Raw genomic sequence first — 19,581 nt, 5'->3', positions numbered from 1 at the left:
GTCAGTATATGCAGTATTCCCTTAGATTTGCGAACCACTTCCTGTGTGCTGTTTTATTTAGTCCTTACAAGGATCCCTGTGAGGTTAGGGGAACAGGAACCACCCATCCTTTAACAGAGACTGAGAGAGCCAGAGAGGTGAAGAGAGAGACAGAGAGTGGAGCCAGAGAGGTGGAGTGGCCAGAGGCCGCTTGCGAGCTAAGAAGTAGAAGCCAGTCCTGCTCACAGCTGCTGTACAACACTAACGCTCACCTTCCCTTCCTGAAGACGAGGAACGGAGCATGGAGAAGCTAGGTGGCCTTAGGTCGGCTGCTTTCCATGGCTGGGCTGGGCTGACATGGCAGAAGGATGTCTGTGGAGGTAGCTGTCAAGCACAAGGGACAGCCCCTCCCTGAAGCTGGGGAAGGGACCTCCGTGTAGGGGTACCCAGAAAGGTGAGCACCCTTTAGGGAGCCAGCCACCTGTGGGTGAGCTGCGTTTTATCCTCCCCATCACCGTGAAGACCAAGATGGCACAGCCCTTCACTTCCCTATAGTTCTGTTCTCACCTCTGTCAAACAGGATTCGTATCTACTCCCAGCATTTAGAGAGCATCAAACAAAGTCAAGAATGCGGAAGTACCTGGCTGGTGGTACTTGCTACAGGGCTGAATGGGTACACGTCTGGTTCTGAGATAGGTCCTCACAACACACGCTCCCCCAGGCTAAGAACAGGTGGGCAGCAGGCCGCAGTACCAGACATGCTCTCCTCCTTGCCAATCACTGCTAAAGCTTCAGTCCCTCTCATCAGCACAATAAGGACTGTGCATCATCACCCGGTCTTTTTTTTTTTTAATTTTATTACTTCGTAGTGTGAAAGTACTATTCTGCCTACTTGTGTATCTGTGCACCATGTGTCTTGTGCTCTCAGAGGCCAGACGAGAGATTGGATTCCTTAGTACTGGAGTTACAGGTAGTGGTGAGCCTCCTCTGTGAAAATGTTAAGGATTAAACATTCTCTGGAAGAACAGCCAGTGCTCTTAGCTGCTGAGTCATTGCTCCAGACTCATGTGACCCAATCTTGATGAGTGCTGGCTGAGTCCACAGCAGCCTTTATGGGACTCTGTCTAGAAAACCCAAGTGAGTCAGAGAGATGCTGAGGCCAGCAGACCCCATCCCATGGCAGCTCAGAATCCTGTGTTTAACTGTGTCTCTGGGTGGAGCTGATTTAGCTTCATGTTATACCTCCCAGGTCAGATATCCTTGTTGTGATCCGGGTAGGACTATGACCTAGTGCCCTCTCATTGAGCCACCCGGCCTCTTGGACTGTAGCTTCCTGCTTGCAAAGTAAGACACGTATATGTCCTTCCCTAAAGCAGGGATTTGGAAGAGAGATAATGATTCTAAGGTGCTACAGCAAAGGTTGGCTGTCTGGCACCAAGCAGCAGGCAGTTATTTCTGAAGGGCTGGGAGCAAAGTCCCCTAAAGATACCAGCAGGTTTGAAGTGGCATCACCACCAGGGGAATGGCTCTACCCTGGTTGCTGTGGGGGTGGGGAGTCAGAAAGACCTGCCCTTGGGCTTCCTCTCAGTGTTGGTTGGATGGTGCAGTGAGTGAGGTCTTGACTTGAGGCAACCTGGTAGCTACTCAAAGGCTTCTATGGAGAATGGTGATGCTCCAGGCTCTTGCTCTTTTTGTGGATATAGTTATGCCCCAAGACTGCTCTCTTTGGTTCCCTAGAGTTGAAGAGGACCTGGACCAGATTCTGAACCTGGGATCTGAACCTAAACCGAAGCCCCAGACTAAGCCCAAGCCTCTAGTCCCAGCTAAGCCAGCATTGCCCAGGAAACCGACTGTGCCCCCCTCCGTGGGCCTGTCAGAAACCGGGGCTGGACCACAGAAGCAGCAACAGATACAAGCCATGGATGAAATGGACATCTTGCAGTACATCCGGGACCATGACACACTTGCCCAAGCCTCCCCCAGCCTCTTCTGACCCCACCTCCACCCCAGCCTATGCTGTGCCTGGGGAGGAGGCCTGTTTGTGAATGTGTGGGTCCTGGCTGCACGGCAAGGACCACCAGTGGAAGTGGAGGCCTGGACCCCAGTCCCAGTGCCATACCTTTTCCTTTTCTCCTGGGCTATGGGCTAGACAAGGACTCTCGGCAGAATGAACCAGGGGGAAGGAACCAGGCCAGATGGTCCCCACCCAGCTGGCTCTGAAAAGGAGGGTACCTGTGGGCTTCTTTTGCTCTGCAGGGGCCTGACCTCAAGGGGGGAGATCAGAGGACTTTGTCACCCAGAGGAAGGGACACCTGCATACTTGTACCCACTGGCTCTGCCAGTTCAGCAAAGGAAGGAGTGCTAACCCTGAGCCTAGGCTGGGTTAAAGAGGTACCTGTGACAGGCAGCTCTGGAGTCTCTACTTGGCCTGGCTGCTGGGACCCCATGGCATGTTCTGAGCAGAAAACCCAGTTATCCAGACATCCCTGACCCAAGTCCCTTCTGAGTCTCCTTTGGCTTCCAATGCTCAGAGGAAAACTTGGACCCAACCTTGCCTTTCTAGGGCATGCAGGTCTTCCAGGACCCCACGTCTTCCCAGCTTTTCCCTGGAAGCGACTGGTCAGCCGATGGCCCCTTTCATGCAGCTGTCAACAAAGTGGGTCTTAGTATTCCCCAGAGCTTGGCCCATGGAGTATGAGACTCTGAGGATTCTTTCCCAAGTCTTTGTCTGCCCTCAGGATCAGAACTTGCTCATTAGCTTTTCTCCAGTGGAGCCACCTGCCAGGGGAGAAGGAGCTGTGTACCAGGGCAATCCTGTGCCTTCTAGTAGATGGTGTTTCATGGAACAAAGGATGTTAGAGTGTATTCTTTGTGTCAGGAACTAGTTTGTTCTTGTTTTAATGAAATACCATTTTTTAACAAAATGCACCCATTTTGTTCCTTGGCTCAGTTGTGCTTCACAGAGGCATTAGAAGGGCCCAGTTGGGTCCTAGAGCCACTGCCAAGATTCCCCAAATGGCACAGTTCAACCGTTTGCTGCTGTCAGAGTGTGGGGTCCCCAGCTCTTTCTTGGAGTAAGACCTACAGGATCAGGCTGGGAGTAACAGGTCTGACCCATCTTGCATCTTACCACATCCCTTGTCAGGGGCCTAGTTCAGAGCAGGCCACCTGCCTACGCTGAATAAGAGTAAATAGGTGGTTCTAGGCAGAGGGCCAGAGCACTCCTCCGCTTGCCAGGTTGAGGGTCTCCTCAGAGCCTAGATAACTAGATAGCCCCTGCCCCAACGCTTTCCCTATCACTAGCAGGTCTCCATCCCCTGCATCTCTTGGTGCCTAGCACCTAGCCCAGTGCCCAGAAGCTCTCCCCATCCCCAAGCCCCTTCCTCACTCACTGCAAAGGAAGGTTCAGTAGGTGGGGAGAGGTCACATGGCCTAGACTTGTTGTACAAATGTGTTCATGGGCATCTTTGGACATTTCTCTCTGCATCCATTCCTCTGTGCCTTGCCTACCAGCTCTCTACCTCTCTTTCACACACACACACACACACACACACACACACACACACACACACACACCTTGCATCTGTTCCAGGTGATAGATGACATAGGAACTATGGGTGTATAAGGGCTTGAATGACCGTGGACCCATCCCCGGCTGAGGTCTCTAGCAAAACCCGACCCAGCACCTTCTAGTGTGGTTCTGCCCACAGTGGGGACTTGTCTGTGTGGAACTTTGGGGCACCCTGGCATGGGTGTTCGCCCCACAGGTAGTGATTTTGCAATCACGACTTGTTTTGATTACAGATCTATGACCTGTGGAGCCAGTCTTGTGTCTCCCAGCTCTCCAGTAAAGTCTGCGTACGACAAAGCCAGAATTCCAGTGTTGTTCTTTCCCATGCCTGGGCTGATGGGAGAAAAGTGGTGGTGGTGGTGGTGGTGTGTGTAGGGGATTGTCCTTTGTAACCAGGGAAGGTAGTCTATGTCTGCCCACTCTGCCCCCCTTCTCTCTCCTCTCTCTCTGTATCTGTCCTGTGTGTGTCTCTGACTCCCTCTACCCATCTCTGTCTCTGTATGTGGCCCTCTGTCTCTCTCTGCCTTTCTATTTCTGTCTGTCTCTCTCCCCTCTTGCTCCCTCCCCCCATCCTCTATAGTGGGGGTCTGGGATGGTCCTTTTTAACCAGGGAAGGTGCTCTCATGTCGTCTGACTCTGCCCCAGCCCTCCAGGCTGTCTCCTAGCTGGGGCCAGGAGAGAGGAAGGAATCTAGTCTTTCCCACTGTATAAAATGAGGCAGAGGGCCCTGAAGTCCAGGGGAGTCCCTGGCCAGCAATCTCTCAGGCAAGCCCCGTGTGGAAGGAAGACCCCCTTCTCCAGATCCTCTACTTGGGTACCAGGCATGGCTGGAATTGTCATGATTTCAGGCATGCCCTGCCTGATGAGCATTCACAGGCCTGACCTTGTACCCCAGCACTCTTTGTCGTAGGATCTGCAGCATACAGCCCTGGAGACTGCTGTCCACTGCAGAGCAAGCAGCTTCCCAGGGAGCAGTCCGAGCCACCCCTGAACATCTCTTCCCTCAGCACTTTGGTCTGAATCCTTGGTCAAGAGTGAATTGGAATCTAGGTCCCTGAGGAGGAACCATCCAGCTCTTTTGTTCTGAGGACTGACTCCTCAAGCCTGCAGCTCAAATATCTCCATGCAAGAGAAACTGAAGGTTGGATAGCAGCGTGTATTTGTTTTGAAGGCTATTATGGGCCCCGTGGGCAGGAAGTGTTGCCAGTGGCTGCATCCGCTGCTCCCTTCCTCCCATCATTGTTCTGCTTAGAACATCGTGAGCTTGGGACAGTTCTGGAAAGTCCCAGTTCTGGGGCTAATTCTGGCCAGGCTGGCAGCCTGCACACTGCCAGAGAGTGCCCACCTACCGAGTAAAGGGTCTGTTTCTGCATCTCTGCATTCCTGTGTGCTAAAGGATCTGCCCTGAGGCTAGAGCCCTTGCAGCAGAGGTTAACCTCAGCCAAGTCCCACTGCTCTTCAGGACCTGTGCTCTTCCTCCCCAGCTGTCACCTGGGCTTTGTGTCCACAAACCACTGTGGATTTAATTCCCAGTATCAAGCTGATGTGGAAGGCTGTGCTTAATCTAGCTCATTCACTGCCCCAGGCTGTATCTCCACACAGGCTGAGGGCTGCTCAGAGCAGACATGATACACAAAGCACCTCAGAGCACCCAAGCTCTCAGTGCCAGCCTTAGATGCCCCATGGATTGCAGACTGTTGTTCGGAGCCACCACTACCCCTAAGGACCTTTGACTGTACCCTAAGGACCTTTGAGGGGAAAGGTGGCCAGGGACAGGCAGAGAAGCAACACGAACAGCTGGCAATTCTCATGTGACTCACAGACCTTGGTGAGGTTGGGGCCATGGACATTTGCTGCTTTTCTAATGGACCTAAAGGATCAAAGTCCAGCACCTCTAACCCATGATGGTTGGGTTGCTCCCAGTTCCCTGTAACTCCAGATCCAAGGGACCTGTCACCCTCTTCCTGCCTCTGTGTGTACCTGTGCACGCCCATGCCATGTGTCATACTCAGAGACGTGCTCACAATAACATACTTTTTAAAGATTAACTCTCACAATTCTTAAATAGGATGCTATCCACTGTCTGAGTCTCACCTGTGCTTGAAGAAGCTTCAGGAGATGGTCATAGAGGGACTGTTGCCCAAGGCAAGCTGCCTACTAAGTAAGTGGCAGTGGTCAGGCGGGGTGGTCGGAGGCCTGGCCATTCACCTCAGTGAGCCTGTCCTCAGGACTGGCTACTGAATACAGGCTGGGCATTGTGCAGGGAGCAAACATAGTGAGTGTGCAAACATCGGTCCCTGCCCTGCTTGCTGACCCCTGGCTCTTGTTTCCATGGCTCTGGCCGCTGGTGAGGAGCTAGAGATTGCACTCCTCAGGTCATGCTTCAGATAAAGCTGCAGCCTCTAGCCCAGGGATGAAGGGCTCAGCAAATGCCTCAGTGGGTGGGCTTTCCCTCTGTTGATAACTTCCAGAGGCCTGATGCTTCTCTGCCAGCTCAGTATTATAGAACAGCCTCCAATTCTTTGAGTAAAGTGAATTAGATTCCTATAGCCAAGCTGGCCAGTCATGTCCAATTCCCCATCTCCAGACTGTTCAGTGAGTGCCTACTGTGTGCAGAACTACGTCCTGTGAACCACAGGACATTGGGTGTCCTAGGGAAACAGAAGAGAAGTCAGTAGAATAGAGGACCACATCGTGCCGGTGGCAATAGCCTAGGAAAGAGAGCATAAGCCATCGGGAACAAGACAGTGGTACAGAGCATACACAGTGTGAACAGAGGAGACAGAGGCAGCGGTATGCCTTGTAAAGCTCTGGATCTCAAAGGACACAAGAAAGAAGAGGCTGTATAGACAGTGAACATTCCTGTTGACCTACTATCTGCAGGGCCTGCTCCAGGCATGGAAATGGACCTGTGGATGGAAAATGAGTCATTAAAGTTGATCCTCCCAGAAGCCGTCTAGCTTCAGTTCTACTCTTTAGGCTCCTGCCCAAACATCAGACCCCACTAAAATGTTTTTTTCTCTCTGCCACTTGCCAGCACATACAGTTTGTTAGGTGCAACCTGGCCTCGATATTTGGCCCCTGCCTGGACGTCTGAGAGCCTACCTATCAAACAAAATCTCCCTTAACAGTTCTGGAAGTCAGATACATAATGCTCCAGTGTTCATAGTCTCCAAGGATCACTTCCCTATCTCTCCCTGGCTCCTGCAGACTGCTGAACAACCCTGGGAATGGCCCAGCTTACAGCTTCATCACTCTGGTCTCTGCCTCCAGCTTCATGGGACAGGTGCCCTGTGTGTGTCTGTGGTCTCTCCCACATCTCTGTGCCCTAATTCCCTTCTCTAAGACCTCTAGCCATGAGGCTGGTGTTGCTAATCTAGTATATAGTACACTTCATTCTCTCTTAATCACAGAAGCCTCAGTCAGATTCTTCGTAGATTTGAAACTTGGGGTGACCCTCTTCAACCCATTATATCCTTCTCCTGCCCTGAGCATTTGGCATCTACAAGTGGCCTCAGGCAGACCTCCGCCCCTCTTGCCCTGAAAAGCTGGGTTCTGGTACTGTGTCAGGTTCTGTGCTGAGCCCCTAGCTTGGCATCTGTTCTTCGTGCCTCCTGCCCGAATGATCTTCAGAGACTCATAAAGATGTCTCTGTGGTTGCTGGAGACAGCAGCATGCCTGCCTGCCTTCATACAGGGCAGCACAGGCCAGGGAAGACCTCTTCGGGGGCCTTACCTGCCGTCCAGAAAGAACTCAGTCCTTATGCAGCTCCGCAAGGCTCAGCCTTCCCAGGCAGCTGGCTCCAAGCATCCCTCCAGCCATCCACGACTCATCCCTTCACTCAGCCTCCGAGGAAGTCAGAAAGGGTTCTAAGGGAACCATGGAGGTTAAAGCCTAAGGCGTCCAGAGCATAAGGGCCATGTGCTACTCTCTCAGGACCACTCTGGTTTCCTGCCTCTGAAGAGCACGCGGGCTCCTAGCCTCTCCCCATGTTTGCGTCTCTTTTTGTTTTTTGTTTAATAGCCACTTCGATAACTTCCCCTTACAAGTGCTGTAGGTCCCAGAGGGCCATGATTTTAGATTAGAAAGTAGGACAACAGATTCCTTGTCCAGCAACCAAGGCTGTAGAGAAGCTGAGCAGACACCCAACAGCTCCTCACTTCCTGCCTCAGGCTGGTAGACGACTTCAGTGAACTTCTTTCTGGTTGTCTGGCTGGCCCAGGATTTGAACCTAGGCCTCCTGGACTGTGAAATCCCTAAAAAGGACAACCAGCCATTGGATGGAAAGGGAAGCTGTGGGGTGCTGTGAAGCACAGATGTGAATGAGAGGGCAGTCACATGTCATTTGATGTGTCATTTTATACCTGTCACCCGGCTTCCCTGAGTTGGTCTGCGGGGTTGGGTAATGGCATGTGTCCCTTGCCTTACTGTGGCTCAGAAACCTTGGGAAATGGCAGCACAGAACCATCTGACCCACTGAGGCCAGGGTCATGCTGTTTGGGTGTGGGCCATGGAGCGTGTGGGAAGAACATGCTGGAAGAAGCGTGTGTAAATGGAACACGCTGGAAAACAGCCATTCTGATGAGACTCACTAACAACAGCAGGGCGATGGGAGTGGCGACTTCATCCCAGCTCACCCTCCAAAGTAGACAAGGGAGTTTTCCCAGCACCATGGAGATGAGGAAATAAACACATCTTCCTCTCCCTCCCAGCCCCTGACCTTTTGTTCAGAGCCTCAGGCTGGTTGCCACTGGAAAAAAGCTTTCGGGACAGAGGCAGCTGCCTCCATGTTTTCCCCCTTCTCCCCCAAGATTCTCCTCCAGCCTTGCTCCCACTGGGTAGCAGAGCTAACATCCCATTTCTTTCCAGAGGCCACACACAAATACTTAGGCACGGATGTTCATGGCGGTACTATTTCCAGCAGTTTCCCGTCCACAGGAGACAACCCAAATAACCCACAGGTTAATGGGTGAATAAACTATGGTATATCCATATATGGTATAACACCATTCAGCATGGAGAGGAAGAGCTTCCAGTGACTATAGCAGAGTGGACCTCAATGACATGCTAAGTCAAAGAAGCCAGACCCACGATGCACTGTGGCTTTCTGGAAAGGGAACCTCTGTAGAGTGGGCAGAAAACAGATGGTATTGGTTGGGGAGCTGAGAAGCGGGGGAGAGAATCAACAGCGGCCATGAGGAAGCATTTACATTTCAGTGGAGGGAAATGGCCTAAATGTGAAGCATGCCTGTAAACATTCACCCCGATTCTCTAAGCTGCTCACTTTAAGTGGGGAGCTTTTACTGCTTTTAAGCCCTGTTTCTGTAGAGCTGTTCAAAGGAGAACCACGGTCCAAAGCCAGCCCCATTCCGGGGGAGTTGAAATATTTGGGTCCGAATACTGACCTACTGTTTACAATAGCAGCTTTACTCCTAATTGCTCAAACATGGAAGCAATCAAACTGTCCTTCCCTGGGTGAATGGGTGAAGTCTGGTACCCAGACACTGGAATATATTCAGTACTGTAAAGAGATGCACTAAGGAGGCCTTGAGAGGTTAGGGGAGAGCCTTACATACATGTTGCAAAGGGAGAGAGACGATCTGAAAGAGAACCAAGCCATGCCAATTCGGTAGCACAGAGAGGGCAACACCTCAGGGCCAGTGAAACATTACAGTTTGCCAAAGGTTCAAGGGGAAGGAGGGATGATTGGGCCAAGGGCAGGGGAATTTCGCAGCATGATGCAACAGTGGATGCACACATAAATTTGTCCAAACATGTAAAATGCTCACCAAAAAAATAAAAATAAATAAAAGAGCCTAATAAGATCTAGACTTTGTATAGGGTCACTGGTCATTCTTTGGAGCAGAGTTCCCACAGTGGGGAAGCTGTGCATGTGGGGCTTGGGGAGGAGTGCGGGCGGGGGACTATGGGGACTCTGTACTGTCTGTTATTTTTCTGTGAACCTAAAACCACTCTAAACTATACAATTTATCTAAAAAACGGACCGGAAAAGTGGTTCAGTTGGCAACAGGCTTAAATTCAGATCACCTGAGCCCAAATGAGAAGCAGGTGTGGCTGTAATGTGCCTATAGTCTCAAGCGCTGGAGAGGCAGGCCCAGGCAGGTTCCTGGAAGTCACAGGCGGGGGAGGGGGGGGAAGCAGGGGGGTTCTTAGCCAAAGTCATGAGCCCTAGGTTTAGTGAGAGACACTGCCTCAAAAAGTAGGATGGAAGATGACTGAGGAGGACACCCAGCACTTCTGACCTCTGCATCTGTGCTCACAATGGGTGCGCACGCGCGCGCGCACACACACACACACACCCCTGCATGTATATATACCTATAGAGCATACACACAATCTAGGTTTCTGAGAACAGAAACCTAGAGAGGACCTGCCAACAGAAGGTCTCTTGACTCAGAAGACACTTGCCACTCCTAGATGTTAGCCCTGTCTCCCTATATCCCTACACCTCCCCCACACCCCGCCCCTGTGGTGTCCCTTATCTGGGATTTAGGTAAGACTGAGCAAACATCTTCCTGATGGTGCTCAGGATCCTTGTCCAGCAGATAAGTACATGGAAGGAAGGAGCTGGGGAGCATCAGTAGAAGAATAGAACTCTCCAGAATCCCCTGGAGAAATACGGGGACAAAATCCCCAGTAGGCCTGAAAGCCCAGAACACTAACTGGTTTTATCTCTGTGTGACTTCTAGCTTTCTGTCACTTCCTGAGGTTGTCCTGTGTTATCCTGGACAGGCAAGGGTTGGAGAGGTGAGAGAGAGATGTCCAAGGTTCTCCCTGAAGCCCTCAGGAAGTCCCAGGAGCCTGGGCTACATGACTGTTGAAGAGACAGGCCATCCTGAGAGTGAAGCCCTCATCCACCTCTCTCCCACACCCATACCCCCTGGCCCCTGGAACAGGCTATAAAGCACCAGTCTTGCTGGTGGTTTCCACGAAGGCCTTTTGGTTCATACAGTGTTGGGCTTGTCAGCATCCAGGAAGTGCTGCTGTTTGCCGCTTAGGAAGCAAAGAATGATAACTGCATCATTCCAGACTGCTCACTGCTATGAGAACAGCGGGGGAGGGGTGCCTGGTGAGTTCCGGGGCCTCCCCCCTTCCGAGGGCAGTACTCATTCTTATGCTGACAGTGACCAAAAAGAAATGGGTGCTTCACTTTGTTTTGTTTCGTCTCATGGTTACAAGGAACAAGCTAAGCAAGTCATTTCCTGTCCCCTACTTTCAGCCTGAGACATTATCATTGCTAATAAATAAGAGGCCATCTCCTGCTGTTGCCCCTGCCTGAAATCATCCCCGCCCCCTACCCCCATGGCATTTGAGCTGGCCTTGAGGACACCCCTTAGACCTAAGGCTCAAGGGTCCTAAGTTTAAGGAACTAACTAGTCTGAGAGCCTGGGTTCAAGGACAGGGTCCCCGGGTTTATGTAGGGATCAGGAGAGCAGAGAGAGCTTTGCAGAAATATCAAGCCTATGGCAAGGGCCCTACCCAAGCTGTCCGGGTTCGCCCATCTTCACCGGCGCCAGCTCAATGCTTACCTGCTTCTTCTGTGAATGCTAACTTCATGGTTTTTTTCTAGTTCTTCCCCAATTAACTCTCATTCTTTATATTTTTCTAGACAAGCATCCTCTTCTTTAGATTTTGAAATTACACATTCTTCTCCCATAACTTTAAAATTGTCATCATGCTATCAATCCAGTTTTCAATCTACAGTTTTTTTTATATTTCTTTTAGCACTTGTATCTATGAGAAACAAATGCCATTGCACTTTCTGTTTTAAATGTTTGTAAAGGTGTGTATGTGTGTGTGTGTGTGTGTGTGTGTGTGTGTGTGTGTGTGTGTGTGTAAGTAATGTACATGCGTCATATGGACTTGTCAATATATGTGTGTGCACATGTGTGTGTACACGCTTATAGAGGTCAGAGGTCAACACTGAGTGTCTGTCCTTGATCTCCACCTTTATTATCTGAGTCAGGGTCTCTCACAGAACCTGAAACTCATCAGTTGGGTGAGGCTGGCTGGCCAATGAGCTCCACCGGTTCTCTGATTGCTACTCTACCCTGCTCAGTACTGGGGTTGGAGGTGTACTATTTGAAATGCTGGTAACGTTTTGAGTGTTTATTTTTGTTTCCCAGGTTCTCTCTTTCACATTGCCTTTGTAATTCATTTTAAGTTTCATTGAATTATACCTTGTTTGGAGAGAATATATAGCTTCCAATTTATTGGTTATATTTCCTAGGGTTCTGTATCCTTATTTATTCTTGATTCCTTGGTTCATTATTTTTGAGACAGAATGTTAATATATCTTACTCTGGTGATTATGTCAAGTGCTTCTGGGTGTCATTTGGTGCCAGTTCTAAGGATCCGCAGGACAGATTCTGTCCTTGTCCCAAAGCAGGGCTGGGGACCTCCGTGAGGATTGGTCTGTGATGTGCCTCCAGCAGGAAACAGGAAGATACTGAGCCCCAGGCTCATTTCTGGCTTTGTTCTCTAACCTAGCCATATGGGTCTTCAGCCATTGCTTGGCTCAGGGGTAGGACACTTCTGGCCTCCTCCAGCTGAAAGGAACACGATTTGAGTTTTTGTTTTTATGTCTATGGCTTGTCAGCAGGTGCCACCTGCCATGGGTCAGGTGCCCAGGAACACCTGTGACTCTGACTGCCCTCAGTTCTTCTGCCAAATTAGGCCGGAGGGCTTGGGGATTTTTTTTTTTCCTGTACCAAGAAGATTAAGACATAGCTCTTCTCAGCAAACCAGCCTCTAAAGAAAAGTCTGAAGGCTCCTGCATGCTCTCCAGCACTTCTGATGTTCCCTAACTCCTGCATGCCCGGGGTGATAGGGAAGGGCCCAGGAGAACTCATGCCAACTGACTAGATGGAACCAAGGCCCAGAAATCCTTCAAAGCAATCTTAGTTGTGAACATGGGTATTTTCTGAGAAAATGGTGGGCAGACATGGGACTAGCAGTATAAGTGAGTAGAAGTGGGAAGCACCCTGAAGACCACAGAAGGATGACAGCGAGAGGCAGGAGAGTATTTAGTGAATTCCTGATCACACACACTGTACTAGCTGCTTTTGAGTGTCAACATGACACAAATTAGAGTTATCTGAAAGAAGAGAATCTTAACTGAGAAAATGCTTCCATAAGATCCAGCTCTAAAGCATTTTGTTGATCAGTGATTGATTGTAGAGGGCCCAACCCATTGTGGATGGTGCCATCCCAGGTTGGTGGTCCATAAGAAAGCAGGCTCACCAAACATGATGCTCAGGCCAGTAAGCAGCACTCCTCCATGGCCTCCTCATCAGCTCCTGCCTTCAGGTTTCTACCCTGTTTGAGTTTCTGTCCTGACTTCCTTCAATGATAGACTATGAACTGGAAGTATAAGCCAAATAAAACCCTTTTCTCCTCAACTTGCGTTTTGGTCATGGTGTTTCATTGCAGCAATAGAAACCATAACACACACACATACACACACACACACACACACACAGGCACACACTCAGGTCAGCAATAAGACCAAATGTTCTAGCCAGGGCAATTAGGCAAGAAAAGGTCAAAGGCACCCACATAGCTAAAGGATCAGTAAAAGTGTTTTTTGTAGATGGCATGATTTTACTTGTAGACAGACACATAAAAAGTACTCATTCAGACAGAGAAAACTATGATAGCTAACAGTTTATGAACTCAATAGAGCCAAAGGATATAACAGGAACATACAAATCAGTCATATAACTATACACAATGAGGAAAGATTGTTAGAGCAATTCCATATACCCGGAAGTGTATTTAACCAAGAAAATACCTGGAAGTGGATATAACCAAGAAAGTTAAAGACTTATCCACTGATCACCGTAAACCATCGCTGACAGGATTAGGAACATGATGAGTCAGTAGCTAAAGCCAGAGCTAAGATCCCAAGCACCCACATAAATGCTCTGTGGCTGCGGTGACCACCTGAAATCCCAGCCTTGGGAGGCAAAGCCAAGGGATCCCAGTCAAGCTGGTGGCGCGGGCAGGGGGATGGGGGTGGGGGAAATAGTGTTATTGGTGAGTTCTGGATCTTATTGTGAGACTCTGATTCAAAAAGGGTAAGATAGGGAACAATTGAGAAAGATTCCCAGCATAAGCCTTGGACTTTTCACATCACATCACACACACACACACACACACACACACACACACACACGTACACAGACACACATCCATGTGCGGCATATACACATATACATACACATAAAAGAAGAAAGAACACTGTTAAAAGAAAATAGAGACCCAAAGGAATGAAAAGACACATAGTTACGGGCTGAAAGTCTTAACTAACGTTGGGGCTAGAGGGTTGGCACAGCTGTTAGGAGCATTACTGTTCTTGCAGAGGACCCAGCACCCGCATGGCAACTCAAACCATCTATAACTCTAGACCCACGTGCTCCGATGCCCTCCCCGGCCTCTGAGGGCACTGCTTGCACATGGTGCACACACAGACATTCAGGCTAAACATTATACACATAAAACAATTAGATAAATAAGTCTCATTTGAAAAGGCTTCATTTTCTTAGAAGGTAGTAACCTTCAGTTTGATATAAAGGACAGTGTCATCCATATCTAAATCCCAGTGGCCTTTAAAAAGAAAATAAAACAGAAACAGAAAAGCTAACCTTAAAATGCATATGGAGATGGGCACGATGCCTCACGCCTAATCCCAGCATTTTGGAGGCTGAAGCACGAGTCACTCCATGAGTTATAGGCCACTCTGGGCTATAGAGTGACATCTTGTCGCAGAGGAATAAAATATATAGAAAATTTCTGAACAGCCACAGCAGTCTTGAAAAACAAACAAACAAACAGAGTTGATTAAAGACATCATAGATCCTGACTTCAAAACTTACTAAGAGTTAGACTAACGAAAACAGTGTGGTATTGGCACAGGCAATAAAGACAATGTGGTATATCTTACAATAGACTAATTCGGCCATACAGTACATGAAGTATAGCTAAGGTATGAGTGAACTCTAAGCTGAGTGAATGAAGCCACTTAGAGTGGCCACATGCTATAGAAAACTGCTTACATGAATTACAAAAGGGGTGGTGGGATGGTTCCACCACACAGTGAGTGTACTAAATACCACTGAACTAGACACTTGGAAACAATTAGAATGGTAAATTTTGTGTTATGTGCAGTTTCTAAATCCCCTTGAAGAAGAAGAGGAGGAGGAAAAGGAGCAAGAAGAAGAAGAAGAAGAAGAGGAGGAGGAGGAGGAGGAGGAGGAAGAGGAAGAAGAGGAAGAGGAAGAAGAAGAGGAGGAGGAGGAAGAGGAAGAAGAGGAAGAGGAAGAAGAAGGAGAAGAAGCAGTGCATGGAATGGAACTGAGAATTCAGATAGATACTTGTACATCTCTGCAACGTGATTCTATTTTTCTAGCTTTTTGAGGCAGAAAAAGCTGGCCTCAGACTTCCTTTGTACCCAAGCATGACCTCAGACTTCTGACCCTCTCGCTTCTAAGTGCTAAGGTTATAGGTGTGAGCCACCATGCCTGGTTTATGCAGTGCTGGGGATTGAACCCAGGACCTCGTGCATGCTAGGCACAATTAGCTCAAAGGGGTGGGGGGTGGGATATAACTTGATCAAATCACAAAACCTTTTTGCATCAAAGTTTATCAACATGAGCATGGAAAACAACCTCCCCCCCCCCCCAAAAAAAAAAGAAAGGAAACTGATAATTTTTATTTTTTTCTGAGACAGGGTTTCTCTGTATAGCACTGACTGTCCTGGAACCTACTCTGTAGACAAGCCTAGCCTTGAACTCAAGGATCCACCTGTCTCTGCCTCCTGAGTGCTGGGATTAAACCTAGCTTGTTTTGGTAGTTATTAAAACATTTATCAGGATTTTAAAATACAAATTATATGACCAGGCAATCCCATGACTAGGTTACACAGGCAAGATAACTGAAGATGGATGTTTGAATAAATGGAATATACAAAAATTTTCATAACACTTCATTAGTACAACCCAAATGTCCATCAACTGGTGGGTGAATAAAGACAATGTGTATTGTATATCTTACAAGAGACTAATTCGGCCATACAGTACATGAAGTATAGCTAAGGTATGAGTGAACTCTAAGCTGAGTGAATGAAGCCACTCAGAGTGGCCACATGCTATAGAAAACTGTTTACATGAATTACAAAAGGGGTGGTGGGATGGTTCCACCACACAGTGAGTGTACTAAATACCACTGAACTAGACACTTGGAAACAATTAGAATGGTAAATTTTGTGTTATGTGCAGTTTCTAAATCCCCTTGAAGAAGAAGAGGAGGAGGAAAAGGAGCAAGAAGAAGAAGAGGAGGAGGAGGAGGAAGAGGAAGAAGAGGAAGAGGAAGGAGAAGGAGAAGGAGAAGGAGGAGGAGGAGAAGGAGAAGGAGAAGGAGAAGGAAAAGGAGAAGGAGAAGGAGAAGGAGAAGGAGAAGAAACAACCAAGAGTGTTAGAGTAGCATAGCATTTCCCTGGCAGGTGTCCTTCCCCACCAAGCCAGGACACCATAGAGTAAAGCATCATGGGAAAGAAGGGGATGACTTGGGAAGCCCAAGGGCTGGGTAGAGGGATAGAGGCTCGACACTTGAAGCCTATCACAGCTTTGCCAAGCAACTTAGGCAGAGAAATCCTGCTAAAGAGAGGCTTCTGCCGGGAGCTGCAGGCCTCCCAGGTTTGAGATGCTCTCCAGTGTGTGCATGCATTTCCTGTGACTAATGTGGGCTGGGGCTTGTCTGTCTTGGCTGCAGCAAGACTGAAGACAAGCTCTCCCCTGGTTTGGCAGGAAGTGTTTGAAGCTACTGCCAAGACATCTGCTTCATCTTTCTTGGCAACAACAGGCATTCTGAGAGACGGATTCAGAGCTTGGAAGTAGGGACAGCCATGCTTCTTTCTCCTTTTCTCCCGAAGCGGAAGCTCCCTGCCTCAGATTTAGAGGGGTCATATTCAGGGAGCCTGAGTTACAGGGAAGCTAGCACTGGGGTACAGAAATGACGAGGTGGGGTCCAGGGATGGGGGCAGGGCATGTAGACTTCTGGCTTTGGCAAACTAGGTTTGATCCCCAACATGCCATTGTCTTAATAACATATGTGAAGCCTCTGTGTAGAAAAGGAAAACATCTTCCTTGGGGGTTAAACAGTGGGATTCTGAGGGAGAACACCCTGGAAACACGAACATAATTGAGCGAGCTGGAGGGGGGTTAAGGAAAGCTCCCTGGGACCTCCAGAGATGTGGCTTAGAGGGCCCTAAAGTATCAGCTCAGGACACCCCAAGACCAAGTTCTCAGCACAAAGGAGATTTATTTGCCACAGAGGGACAAAGGGCAGGGAATAAGAGACAAAGACAGGAGACAGAGGATGAGGGGTAAAGGGAAGGAAACAAAGGGGAGTAGGGAGGGGTACTTGTCCCAGAGAGGGGGACAAAGGACTGCCTCTGGATAGAGAGGAGACAGATGTGGCCCATAGGAAAATGGTGGTTTATAAAAGTAAAGAAAAAATCCCATGTTAAGATGAGGTGTTCAATTTTAATTGGGCATGTTAATTAGTTGAGCCAAAGGGGACTTTTGACTGCTGGACTTCAATACTTTGATAGCTGGATCTTGGTAGTAAGCCTCAGGAAGAGGAAATGGCCAAATAAGGCAATAGACTTTGGCGGCTAGCTTTAGGAATGTAATCTAATGGTTTTTAGCAGAAGAAATGGAGGAGACGGGCCACACCTGCCAGAACCATGCTTTCGAGGCACGAGCTGGCTAGAGATCCTTCAAGACCACTATAGTCCGGCAATCTGCCCTCATGTCTTCAGCGTTCTAATCTCCAATCACCAGGGACCTGGCACGGACTCACTGATTTTATAACTAAGACCTCCAGACACAGGGCTGTCCCTGGTCAGGCTTTAAATGAAGTTGCCTATTCAGGCCCCAGAAAAGTAGGGCCCAAGAGTGTAAACTAAAACCTACTTGCCACTCCAGCTAAGGCCCAAGCGCTTAAGAGTCGCTGACACATGGACAGCTACCTCTTATCCCATTCCTGGGCTTCCTGTGGAATAGAGGCGGGGTAGCTTCCCACAGCTGCCAGGCCCCTCTTGCCTCCCTGTCTGAGGCTCTCACTCCAATAAACTTTATGAATTGTTACTCGATTTGTAAACATTTATTGGAGGATCACGTGTGCGAATGGTGTGTATGAAGGTCAGAGGACAGCTTGCTAGAATCTGTTCTCTGCTACCATTTGGGTTCTGGGAATTGAGGTCAGGCTTGGCAGCAAGCTCTAAGCCATCTCTCAGATGTTATCTAAACATTAGCAAGACCAATGGTAGTTCATTCCTATAAAGGGAATCTACCAGCCCCACTTATTTGTAACACCTTCTGAGGACAGGGGCCATAGAGACTCGTCTTAGTCTGTTTTCTGTTGCTATAACAAAGTGCTTGAGACTGAGTAGTTTATAAAGAAAAGGTGTTTATTTGACTAATGGGTCTGGAGGCTGGGAAATAAAAGAGCAGGTGGTGTGTCATCTGCTAGGCATCTGGCCTTGAGGACAGAGGGCACCACATGGTGAAACAGCACGCATGCCAGCTCCAGTTCCCTTCCTTTCTTCATAAAGCCACTAAGACACTTACCACAGCGGCCCCACCCTCATGACCTCACCTAGTCTTAACTAGCTCCCAAAGGGGCTCCAGCTCCAAATATCATTAACATATAAGTTTGGAGAATTAGATTTCTTTCCATCGTGTGTGTGTGTGTGTGTGTGTATGTGTGTGTGTGTGTGTGTGTGAATGTACTAGAGGCCATCCTTGCTGTCATTCGTCAAGAGCCATCCACCTTGTTTTGGCGGGTGCCATCATACCAGATGTTTTTCAATAGCTTTATTAAGTTATAATTAGAATATATGCAAATATAAGATTTGCATACCATACAGCACACCCATGTGGACTATACAGTTCAGTGGATTTGATTACATTCACAGTATACAACCAACACAACAGGCTGGGTACTGTGGCACATGCCTGTAGTCCCAGCAATTGGGGAAGCAGAGGCAAGTAGATCTCTTGAGTTCGAGGTCAGCCTGGTCTACAAAGCGAGTCCAGGATAGCTAAGGCTACACAGAGAAACCCAGTCCCAAAAAACCTAAAACAAACAACAAAAACAAAAACAACAACAAAAACACCAGAACAGTTTTTAGAACAGCCATCACCTCCAAAAGATACCCCAAGTCAGGTGCGGCAACACATGCCTCTAATACCAACGCTCAGGAAGCAGAGGCATGAGACACATGAACTTGAGGCTAGCCTCTGCTTCATGCTGAGAACTTGTGTCAAAAAGAAAGAGAAAAGGAAGTACTGGAGAGAACAAGAGGGAGAGGGAGGGAGAAAGGGAGAGAACTAGATTCCACATAACTTAGCACTTCAAAGCTTTCAAAGCCCCCCACTTTCAAAGCTCTAGATGGACACTTTCTGTCTTCATCTCCCTCTGGACATTTTCTGCCAACAGAATGGTGTTTGCACATGACTTTTTGGTAATCCCAGCTTCTTTCAGTAGCATACAGATCTCAAGGTTCGTTCTTATTGCAGCATGTATCTTTAAGTGCTTTGTTCCTCTCTGTGACCAAATATCACTCCTGTCTATGGATGCCTCACGTTTTTGTCCATCTATACTTCACTTGTTGGATTGTTTCACTGCAAATATGCTATAAGTAATGCTGCATGCATTCATTTTGAGTATGTGTGTGTGTGCATTCAAAATTATGCCTTCAGTTTTCATGGACCCATAGAGAGATTGGTGGGGCATAAGATAACTCCATGTTGAATGTTTGGAGGACGTGGCACAACATTTCCTGAAGTGCACCACTTTACATTTTCAGAGGTGAATGCAAATACTAGAGGAGCCCAAAGGCTCCTATCTGTCTCCTCCTGGCGCTCTGTCCTTTGTAGCTACCCCCGTTGACGTGGATTTGGCTGCCATCTCCCAAAGAGCTAATGGTGTTGACTGTCTCCTCA

The 19,581-nt window shown here is 48.5% G+C and overlaps 1 protein-coding gene across 1 annotated transcript in view; it reads left to right on the top strand.

Annotated features, from left to right (window-relative positions):
- Hs1bp3 (HCLS1 binding protein 3) overlaps positions 1-3,854 on the top strand; it is a 29,212-nt gene extending 25,358 nt beyond the window's left edge. Inside the window, exon 7 of the mRNA XM_055625920.1 lies at positions 1,717-3,854. Within this exon, the coding sequence (XP_055481895.1) occupies positions 1,717-1,972 (256 nt within the window). The 3' untranslated portion in view covers positions 1,973-3,854. The remainder of the gene's footprint in view (positions 1-1,716) is intronic.
- The last annotated feature ends 15,727 nt before the right edge of the window (positions 3,855-19,581 follow it).

The sequence above is a fragment of the Psammomys obesus genome, unplaced genomic scaffold (assembly GCF_907164565.1).
Source record: "Psammomys obesus unplaced genomic scaffold, mPsaObe1.curated_primary_1811, whole genome shotgun sequence".
In the NCBI taxonomy this organism is placed as follows: Eukaryota; Metazoa; Chordata; class Mammalia; order Rodentia; family Muridae; genus Psammomys; species Psammomys obesus.
This window is presented reverse-complemented; position numbering and strand designations above follow the sequence as displayed.